General features: G+C 34.2%; 2 protein-coding genes across 2 annotated transcripts in view; both read left to right on the top strand.

Annotated features, from left to right (window-relative positions):
- The first annotated feature begins 1,948 nt into the window (after positions 1-1,948).
- Positions 1,949-8,347, top strand: LOC105623279 (protein wings apart-like). The gene is made up of 11 exons (XM_012204678.1): positions 1,949-2,132; positions 3,497-5,313; positions 5,564-5,812; positions 5,965-6,213; positions 6,336-6,560; positions 6,660-6,882; positions 6,961-7,176; positions 7,266-7,445; positions 7,809-7,897; positions 8,022-8,123; positions 8,198-8,347. Exons 1-11 carry the CDS (start codon positions 1,949-1,951, stop codon positions 8,345-8,347), a joined length of 3,684 nt encoding a protein of 1,227 aa, XP_012060068.1.
- A 3,180-nt stretch (positions 8,348-11,527) lies between these two features.
- LOC105623278 overlaps positions 11,528-11,833 on the top strand; it is a 2,657-nt gene continuing 2,351 nt past the window's right edge. The window contains exon 1 of the mRNA XM_012204676.1: positions 11,528-11,612. Coding sequence (XP_012060066.1) covers positions 11,528-11,612 — 85 coding nt within the window. The remainder of the gene's footprint in view (positions 11,613-11,833) is intronic.

Below are 11,833 nucleotides of genomic sequence, written 5' to 3'. Positions count from 1 at the left end.
GTAGATCAAATATAAGGCCTATTCTTTTTGGCTGAACTTTTGCATCAATTCATCTTTCTTCTTTTTCTTTCCAGAAAAAAAAAAGAAGAAGAAAGATGAACTGAATGCAAAAGTTCAGCCAAAAAAAAACAGACTTAATAACAAGAATTTTTTTACTACATATTTATTGAAGACAAACAAAAATAAAAATATAAAGAAAAATTATTTCTCTGCATACAGTTTCCTGCTACTTTAATATATTTTTCCAGCGAACAGGCAGTTTCGCATTTCGTTTTCATAAAAAGTAGTAAGTTGTGTCTGCAGCTAATTGCACGAATTTTTTTACACTGGCATCGTCCACGAATTATATTGTCCTTCCAATTCTTCTTCCAGTGATCCAAACAAATGATAATCATATGGAAAGATTTGTCTCAATTATCAATTGTTTGGCCCGCTAAAATTTAAAAATTGGGAGGATTCGAAAACAGGATCGCCAAATTGCCTATCCGCTGACAAAAATATATTAATGTAGCAGGGAACCAAGTAAAAAATAATTTGTTTCCTTTATATTTTTATTCTCGTTCAATAAAAAAAAAAATTCTCATTTATATTTGATTTACCCTCGTATTTAGAGATCTCATACAACGCAAACAGGAAGTCGATTGTGTACTTCAAATGAAATGAAAATGACAAAAGTGAGTAAATTCACTAGAATATTCATAATTTAATTGGTCAATACCTAGTAACCTTTGCTCTTTTTTGTAATTTTGCACTTTTGTAATTTTCCTCCTTTCTATAATTCACCTCCTTTCAAAATCCACAATCGAATCCCAGGGTATCAATCATGAAACTTTTTTCCTAGAATAAAAAATGAAAAGTGAAAAATTTCTCCATTAACTTCAATGGTTAAAATTTTTACTTTTCATTTTCAATCCTAGGGATAAAGTTTTTATGGGGATTATGTATCTCGAAACGAGGTGAAAATTAAAAGTGAGCGAATTTACTAGAATATTGATAATTTCATTAGTCAACATCTAGTAAATTTGCTCACTTTTATAATTTTCACCTTGAAGATACAGAATCGACCCCATGATTGATACCCAGACCTATTATTAATCTAGTGACTTTAGAATAGTCATATGCGTACTCTATCTACTGGTAGAAATGGCAAATATCGTATGGAGTGTCGACACTTCATTCTCCCTCTCCCCTCTGCGTAATATACATATATATGTATACACCTCTATATACGTGTATCTAAATCCCGAAACGAAAAAAAATCGGCAGATGGCTCAAGATCTATGTTGATGATTAATAATCCCCACGAGTCTCAGAAATTAATGGTAGCCGAGTGGTGGACAAAGAGCGAAGAAACAACGAACGGTGGAGTTTAGCGACGACGAGTAGCGACGAAGAAAGCGGTAGAAGCATTAGCAGTAAGTTCCGAGGTGCCAAGAAATAGTGGAGTATCGCGGTCGCGCGGCACAGCGCCCGACCGGGATCGTTCCGATCGCTAATCGAATTTATCATCTCGGCGTCGCGCGCGAACCGAACAAACAAGCGAGCGAGCGAGAGAGAGTGAGCGAGCGAGCGAACAAACGTGCAAAGTATAGAGAGGAAGAGCGAATGAGAGAGGCTGCCCGTCTCCGTCTCGTGCGCGTCAGAGTCAGAGTAGCTCATAATATGGCGTTTGTTTCGGTGCACGTTATCGCATCGCCGCGAGACACCGCCATCCGCCGCAGCTGAATCGGTCCGAATTTCGGCTGCACGCTAACGTCGATACGACACGCACTTGGTGGACAGGAAACGGTGGACGGTCGCGCTTCGGATGCTCCGGAGGCCGCGGCATCCACGTCGTGAGCGCGCGCGGCGCGCAGCCGCTCGTCACCGACGGGCACGAGGATAGATTGCGTCATTATCGTCTGTATCATCCTGCGATGCCGAAGAGGATCCACGAGACGCGCGCACAATGACGTCCCGCAGTTACACCAAGTCTTACAGCCGCAAGGTCAGCAGTGTAACACCCGGCAGCATTCAATTCGACAAGCTCTTCCGCGAGAACAGCAATCGCCCGTCCGCAGCCAAGTCCGCGGGCACCGTCGGCAAATGGGGCATAACATCTTTTACTTCTATCAGGAGCACGAATATCAATGGTAAAAAAAAAAAAAACTTTATCGCTCTATGTTTACATTAGATGTACGTGGTGATTGCTGCTACAACAGCACTTTTGAAAGTTACTTTTTACACAGCGATCGATGGCTGTTATGACGAAGAGAAACGTATTTTGTAAACAATAAAATTGTGGCCAACTTTATACATTGAAATATATATGCTTGTTTCTACTAATGTAATTTAATTTTAATTTCTTGGTTGGACTAACTTGACCTCTTTCTGATTCTGAGAATTATATCTGTTTCTATGACAATGTAGTTTAATTCTAGCTTGATTTATAACTGATTTTTTTATCTTTTTCTAATTCTAAGAATTAAACAAGGATTAAGAGTAATTGAACTGAAATTAAAGTTAATCTATATGTTGAAACATGCATTAAACATTAAAATTTGCTGTGTTTATGATGAAAAGAGAGGAATACATTTATAAACTTTTTAATTATATACATTTTTTTGTATCTTAAAACAATGATGGTATTGAGATCAAATTTTTTTCTCATAATGTATAGAGAAAAGTTATAAAAGAAAATTTCATATACAAATCTTTATCGTCGTTATGGCCGATATTCCTTTCTTGGATATGTATTTAGCAAGAATATTTATCGAGTGAAAATTAAAATATATCCACTAATGCATAATGTTGATAAATATAATAACATCATTTCTACCAATATAAATTAATTTTAATCTTAATTTAACTTCCTTTTTAGTTTTTCTAATTCTAAGGATTAGAAAAAGATAAAAATAAATTAAATTGAGATTAAAGTTAATATTGATAAAAATAACATAAGTAAAAATAAACAACAGAAATTGTTTTTCTTACAGTTGTAAATTTTAAAGAATCACTTTTTAACGCTGAGAGTAACGACTGTAATCTATTCTTGTAAAGTAAAAGTGATTTAAATTGACAAGATTTATTTTTAGAGACTGATATAATCAACTGATTTACCTCAATGATATAATGTCAATATTTAACTGCAATGATATCATATGATTCTGTTCAATAGAATTTAACATTTGAAAATTTAATAGAAATTTATTACATAAACACAATACATAAACTATGAAATTATTCTGTACTTTATACAGTATTTATAAATATTTTATTTTGTTGTGTTATATATAAATGAATAGATAATTATATATAAAATACTTTTCTATTAATTGAAACGTTTCTTTATCTAGAAGCATTATCAATCTCAAGAATACTGATTAATCTCAAGATATCTGATGATGTATTTAAAATACTATTTAAATTATTTAACAACTTATCTCCAGTTTTCATCGACGTGTAATATATTTCCGACGTGTAAAAAATGTCATGTTCAGAATTATTCCATTTTCAGGGAGGAGAGATGATATACATAATACTTTTGGCGCAAAGAGAATGAAACTCGATTATGGGAATCAGAATCGCGTGAATCCTGGAAAAGATCCATTTTCTTTCGAAACTGACCCGGACAATAAATCGGAATCCGCGGTCGTCAAGCCGAAGAAATTCTTCAAGAGCCGAAATGTCCCGCCTGTGATCGAAGAATCTCGCCAGGATGTGGCAATCTACAGACAAGTACCTGATTCGCAATATGGGAGGGCTCGTACCCCAAAACAACCTCCACAGCAGCAGCAGCAGCAGCAGCAGCAGCAACAACAACAACAACAACAACAACAACAACAGCAGCAGCAGCAGCAGCAGCAGCAACAGCAGGCCGTAACAAAAGTGTCACATGCTTCAATTAAGAAAGTAGTAGAAAGTTTAGATAGCACCGGTACGCCCGACACTTCCAATCGGGAGGAGAGCAAACCACCGATCGTACTGAGAATATGCAAAGGTACGGCGCGATTGGTTTGCGGGGACGTGCATCAGGACACTCAGGATCTCGAACCTGATACCTATAGGATTTCTACTCCCCTCGCTAGTCCCTCGAAGGTGGATATTGAACGTAAGACCTTCAATACGGAATCGTCGCTCAAGTCCGATCATAGATCCTTACGTGCGCATCAACCTGTTGTCTCCACTGTGTCGATTCCATTGGATAATTCGGATATGCGACGGACAACACGTAGTCGCGCTAAGAATTTGCACTTGGATTCAACGGCGATGACTTCCGTTGTGACGCCGTCGACGACGCCGATTACTTCCAACTCCCATGGTTCCGGCCTCTCCTTGACGCTGAGAAAATCAGTGACGGATTCCAATAATACACTTATCTCCCATTACGACATCGTTAAGACTGACTGCAGCTCAACGTATTCCTCGAAACCAACTATCGAGCCGTTGATCGGACGCGATCAGCCACTGCCAACTACAACTCAAGAGCTGATCGATATATTATCAAGTGATTCCGACACGAGACCACAACCACCACCACCACCATCACCATCACCACCATCACCATCACTCTCACCACCATCATCACCATTATCACCAGTAGCACCACCGACATTAGCCACCGGTACTGATGACAATGATAATGACAATGACAATACGGAGAATACAGAAGACACAACATCAGAAAGTATCGTAAATCAAATTGAACAACATTGCTCTATAGACATCCCCGTCAATGAAGCTGTGACCGAACCCGTCACGATCACGCAACAATTCGAGCCTGAACCAGAAGCAGAACTTGATCCTGAATTGGAGCCAGAACTACTAACCCGTGGAACAACTGATACCATCGCCACCGTCGAGATCGCAGCCAAGACCTTGGTGGATCAAGATTGGTTTTCAAGCAGTGACAGTGAAGGTGCTAGTGGAAACGCCGAGAATGAAATACCACTGCACGTGACGAGCACGGTTTCGGAATTGCAGACTTCGGACCCACCATCGACTAGTATTTCGTCGACCAAGCCCGCTGCTAAGAAAGGCAGTATCTTTAAGAGCCGTTCGACGGGCGCGACGAATGGAAACAAGAGGCGAGCGTTGTACAAACACAAATGGTGCGACAGTGATAAGGAATCCACTGCTACGGATACACCTAACACTGGCAACAGCACGCCGACTACTGCGTCTGGTTCCAGCAGTGCTGGACCAGTGGCATACGAGGAAGAGTTTGAACCTTCGCAGTTGACAAGGGTTGTGACTTATCCTACGACCGATGTGGATTTCGAGGACGAAGCTGATGCGGTCACGAGCATTCGCTGTGGCAAAAAAGTTAAAGGAGTGAGTATAATATAGACAATATAATTATTATATTGTGGAATTTTGGTTGTTTCCTTGGAAGATATATTATAGTACATAATTTTTGTTGATAAAAGACTTCCATGAATTTTTTGTATTATGAATTTATAAGTAGAATTATTCTCATTTCCAGTTATGTAAAACAGCAAATTATAAATATGAAAATGAGTTGTAATACATACGATTTATTTTGATTCAACGTATATTTATTTGCCTTTATTTTGCCTTGCAGTTTTATACTGTAGTAAAGAATGTAAAGAAAGCCCATCAGATACAAGAAAGTGGAGAATTCCAGGAGTTTAATGACGATGTGGAATATATCTTGGATACTTTGAGAGAAAATAATCCAAATGCTACTCGTTGCCTTTCAGCCATACGATTAGCAAGCAAGTGTATGGCTCCTGCATTTCGTATGCACGTGCGTGCTCATGGAACTGTTGCCAAGTTTTTTAAAGCTCTTCATGATGCAACTAAAGATCAGGTATAAATTCTCGCATATGATAAAGTTTTATTCATTTCTATATATTCATACCATATAATATTACATATTACATTAAGTGCTTTCCTTATTAAACTTTATATATATATAAAATAATTGTATGCTGATACTATTATTATTATTATTATTTGTAGAGTCTTGGTCTATGCACAGCTACAGTAATGTTTGTATTAAGTCAAGATCGTCTTGCTATGGATCTTGATCGCGATTGTTTGGAATTAATGTTAAGTCTGTTAGAATCTGATGCCAGCCATAAAGATGCTCTTGATGATTGTGGTCTCAGTCATGCTGAATTATTGAAAAATAAAGAAAAAGTACGTCAGTTATGTGCTGATATACAAGCTCAAGGACATGCTAAGCATCTAAATTTAGATAATATCACCGTAAGTAATTTTTGATACTCATTCTTTGCATTTATATTTATTTCTGTACACATGTACGCGTTTATATTTATATAGATTTATTTCTATTGTCGAATAATTCAAAAATGTGCTGCTTTTAACAGGTTGGTCAGCTCGCTATGGAGACACTTTTGAGTCTTACGTCAAAACGCGCTGGAGAATGGTTCAAAGAAGAATTACGAGGATTAGGTGGCTTGGAACATATTGTAAAGACAATTCGAGAATGTCACCGTCATATTAACAGCCAAAATGTTTTAAGATCTGGTTGGACAGATCCTTTATTAGACAAATTACGTAAAGTTGACAGATGTTTACGCGTCTTAGAAAATGTAAGTGCTTTTTCCTTCTTCCTTCCCTCCTGTATCACGCGCCACATTACAAAGAAGAATGAATAATGAAGAGAGGCTAAACATTGCTTATTTTTTTAGGTAACACATATGAACGAAGAGAATCAGGCATATTTATTAAAATATGAAAATGGAGTATTAGTAAGCACGTTAGCTAGTTTATATCACTTATGTGGACAGGAGATTCCTGTTTATCCAACAACTGATCCAAGCGATAAAAGTTCCACTGGTGCTGTTGTAAGAGAATGTCTTTTTGCAATTATTAAAGTTCTCATCAATCTTACTCATCGGTTTAACAGACAATGTAAGATTTTCTTTTGATATTATTAGTGTAGTCAGTAATAATTATTTATTTTAAAACATATGTATTTTTTTTACACAGCCTTCGGCAGCAGATCAGTTGGCGCACAAGTTGGCGTTTTGGATTGTAGTTTGTTTCTTTTATTACGCGTGCCTGAATCACTCCCAGAAGAAAAACGATTTGATATGATGATGTTGGCATTAATTCTGTTGATAAATTTAGTAGAGCAGTGCGACGATAACAAGCAACTTCTTATTAACTCGAAGGCACCTCCATCATTAGAAGATATTTTCGATGGTAAATATACCTGATTTTTACACTTCTTTAATGTAGTAAATTGTGAGAATACAAGATTTATCTTTATTTTTATAATTGCGTACTTTCAGCGGAGGAAAGCGGCGTAGCGTCTCTGATTGATTTATTTTATAAGCAAGAGGAACTCGCGCGGGCCGAGGAACAGAAAACTGACGCGATTTTAGACGGAAAGAAAGATTCTGAGCAAACAGAAAGAGTATCGAGCACCTCTAAATCTCAGGAAGAATTTATCGAAGAGACCGTTACGAAATGTTTGTATAATGTTTACTTGTGTATGCATATATCCATCTTGATATCTAATTTTGCTCAAAGTTTATTAATAATAATGCATAGAATTTTGAACAAATCAATTTTTAACGACATTCTTTGAAGAAGTATATTCTTTCAAGAAACTGTCAAAAAAAATTACAGTATTGTTTACTATAATTTCTGTTTTAAAAAGTGAAATAGTTACTTATATTGAGATTAATGATTTAGAATCGACAGAAAATTAAAAATTTTTTTGAAGAAAAAAATCCAATTTGCTTATGTTTTTTAAAAATTAATTTATATATTTCATGAGAATGCCCAGATTTTTTAAATTATAATATAACTGTAAGATTATTATTTTACAGTGTTACAGAAAGCTGGACGACATATGGAGCATACACTAATCGGAGCATATGTAGTATTGTTACTTGGATACTTAATAATGGATAACAAGGTAAAAAAAACTTTAAAAACACGATTATATAAGTAAAAAGTATTATTAATCTATTACATATCTAATAATTTACATCCAGGGACTAATTCTTTTTTTCTTATTAAATCTTTTTTCTATTGTATAGGAGTACGAGTCGCTAGTACGAAGTAGATTACCAGACAAGAACTTCGCCACTATGGTATCTGTACTTCAAAAATTCTTCAACTTCATGAATCTGACAGCATCGGTAAGCATTCGAGAAATATCCCATTTGGTTTGAAAAAAATATGTTTTAATGTTTATCACGCACATTTTTTTCAGAACGAAGTGAGTAGTTGCGGAATCGCCGCTACTGAGAAGGTAATCAAGTTCCTAAAGATGTCGGATGCTAGAATCGAAGAGGAGAAGAATGAGTTACCATTGCCAGCGTTAGAAGACACCAACACGATGCTTGACTTAACTTCATCTTGATCGATATGTTATGCACACATCTGACAGCATTTCTTTCATCTGGCGTACACAAAGAGCCAAAGTTGTTTTTTTGTCCAACAGAAAAAAAATCTTTTTATTATAATATGAATGAACCTGTTTCATATTCGTATATTTTGATACATATTTATTCATTTACGTAATTTATTGTAGGTCTCATTATTATTATTAATTATGATATGATTCGACTTATTTCCTTATTTACGATTGTGGAAGCTCTAGCTTATATTCTAGTTTAAGTAAAATAAAATAGGATAACTTTGAATTTACGTACAGAAACACATCTTGTATAATTACAGGGCACTTATCGCAATTATATCGTTACTATTTACACGATATCACGATAATTATTCGATTTAACGAGCAGCCACCTTTTTTTAAAGAGAGACTGCCAAGAAGAATAATTGATGCGATAAGCTTCTTGCCAGCCTACCTGATTCACTTTCTGTATATGAGATCTTAAAATTGTACAATCGATTTTTAAAATAAAATATCTAATGCGTTTTAAAACTTTTAAGTGATCGACAGCATTGATCATTGTACATTGTAACCGGCTCGAAATTCAACAGCGTTTTTTTTCTTTCCTTTTTTGTTTTTAATATGCATAAGGATTATTTTAATATTAAAATTATATTATAAGCCTTGTAAATGTAAATTTATAAATTATAACTGTATCTTATATCCGCATTTCGAATTATTGGATCCCACTAAATACAAGACATAAGACGGATTATATGGTTGATATGGTGCAATGGTACGAGATATTCACGCGTTCTATATAATAAAATTAAAGGGAGCAGGAGACACGTAATACGTTGTTACATTTATAGTAAAATTATCGCTGATATGAAGAATCTATGTAGAATAAAATACTTTTTTTAAATATATGTTATTAAATACATGTATGATTACATTTATTCCGTTTAAATCGATTTTCAAAAATTATAACGATATTCGCAAAATTGACAAAGTTACAAGACGTTGAAGTGGTCACCGTAGATAGAAAATAATTCAATAATTCCGAGCGTCCCAGTTATTTTTTCCTGTCTAACAAGTCTAACTTTTTCCTGCGAGCAAGAGACAAGGTTATTTCCACTGAAAACAGACATACGAAGTAGATAAATGCTCATTAATTTTTTTTTTTGCTTTCGTAATTATGATAGATATAAAAATGCTTAAGAAAATCAAACAATTTTAATTAAATGCGTTTTTTTAAATATTAATATTCATTTATACGAATTTAGCAAACATAAAAAGTGGGATTTTTTTTGTTTATTTTTGGAGGTTCCTAAAAAATGTTTAATTTTAAAAAGTTTTATAGGTAGCAGTTTTATAGGTATCCTTGACAAAAATTTATTTAACAAAACTTTTCCAAATTTGAACTCGATTGGAATTTATAGTTCTCGAAATATAGTGTCTCTCACTCACCAATTTTGAAACGTCGTTTCGAAAAAAATCGTAAAATCAATTTTTTTCACATATTCGCTTTCAATAGAAAGCCCCCCTGCTCAAGAAAGGGCTATTGTTAGTACCTTCCAGCAAACGAGAATGGATTGAAATGGATTGTGAATACTGTTCAATTCAAAATTTTGAATAGGAAATGCAGTTTTTCAATCCAATTGAATGTAATTTAATCTAATTGAATCCAATTAAATATAAAAAAAAATATTCGCTATTTAAAATACGCATTCGGATAAAAAAAATTCAATTCATTTTAATCCATTCTCGTTTGCTGGGCTGTTAGGCAAAAACCGTTGAGACGCTCAGAAGAATTTTATTGAATTATTTTCTATATACCTGCTTGTGCGTGAGGTCGTTTTAAGATAACTTTGTCTGTTTTGAGAATATAATTTAGAACTGAGTATTTTTAAAACTTTAAAAAAGTGCAAAAATGAATCTATTTTTTCAACCTATTTCAATTAATTCAAAATGAAAATTTCCTTAATAAATTTTTAATAAATTATATTTTAATAAATTATAATAAAATTTTAATGAAATAATACTAAAAATGAGTCAATTAATTGATTTCAATATGAAATTCAATAATACTTCATCAGTATTCATTACAATTTTAATTAATATTTCATCATTAATATCATTATTCATTACAATTTAGGAAAAAGTTTTTATTATTCAAAAATGTTATAGAATGTATCATTGATCAAGTCGCACATGCGCAAAGAGGAAAGAGTTCTACGTCGCTACCTCATATACCTTCTAAAGTTACTAGATCTATAAAGTAGCAAACTCACATTCATTTTCACGTAGCCATTTCGAATTTATGCATTTGTATCATGTGCTTTATTTGGAAAAATGAAGCCATCAAGTATGTAAATCAATGTTTTTTAGTTGTAATTAATTTATTTATGAACAAAAGAATATGTACAAAAGGATATGTGCTCAATTTATGTATTCTTTAGTTTAATACGGATTTATTTGTCGTAGAAGTTTTGTGCATAAAAGTGCACAAAGGATACGTGTACAGTTCAGAACTGGAATACGAAAGTACACATCACACATGTGATCACCGCATGAGTTTGAGCATTTTTATGTGGACCCTCGTGTATTTCAAATCGTGTACTATGTGCACTTCGGCCATTTTTACGCGACATTTCTGAAATCAATTGTGATACTTTATAATCTAGTGACTTTAATATCTTCGGATAGGATTCGTGATCTCTCACATTGGGGAAGTTGGATACAATGTATAGTCAATGATCTCACTTTTAAGAAAAAAATTTTTAAGATGATGAAATTCGAATTCAGAAATAAAAGATATGGGTCAACGCGATGTTGCAAACTTTGAAGCGTTTTTTAATTGATCAATTTGTAAAATTCTTTCTTCTAATTGATCCATCAAACGTTTCAAAGCATTTGTAGCGAGACTTTGACGCAGCCAAAATTGTCCACAATTGTATACGAGATGTCGATAAACGATCATCGCGCTCGAAAGCCGGGAATAGCAAGCTAACCAATCACAGTGGAAGAGAGATCGACTATGATTGGTCAATTCTTCACGATCTACTTTTATTTTGTAAACTCACTCTTAGCTTTTCGTCTGCGATTGTAGTATTTATAATTGTTGTTTTGTAATTGCGCCACGTGGTTGTGTTGTATACATTTTACGTGTATAACGTAATTATATCATTGAAACTTGTAAAAATGATGGCACTATGGAATCATGTTACTTTGGAGCGACCGCCGTATACAATGTGGCAAATCAAGACATTAGATGCTAAAAGGACTGGTATATTTTTTTATCTAGGTTATATTTTCAAATTAAAATGCGTCGAATTCGTGTGAATTCTGAATAATTATTTCTTTTTATTAGATATGGATATTTAAGTATTATATTTACATTTAAGTATTATATTTACATTTAAGTATTATATTTTAAAAAAAACAAATCAAGAAGGAAATATTTATGAGAGAGAGAGAGAGAGAGAGAGAGAGAGAGAGAGAGAGAGA

Source organism: Atta cephalotes (genome assembly GCF_000143395.1).
Source record: "Atta cephalotes unplaced genomic scaffold scaffold00055, whole genome shotgun sequence".
Taxonomy (NCBI): Eukaryota; Metazoa; Arthropoda; class Insecta; order Hymenoptera; family Formicidae; genus Atta; species Atta cephalotes.
Note: the sequence above shows the minus strand (reverse complement) of the source record. Positions and strands in the feature narration are given on the sequence as shown.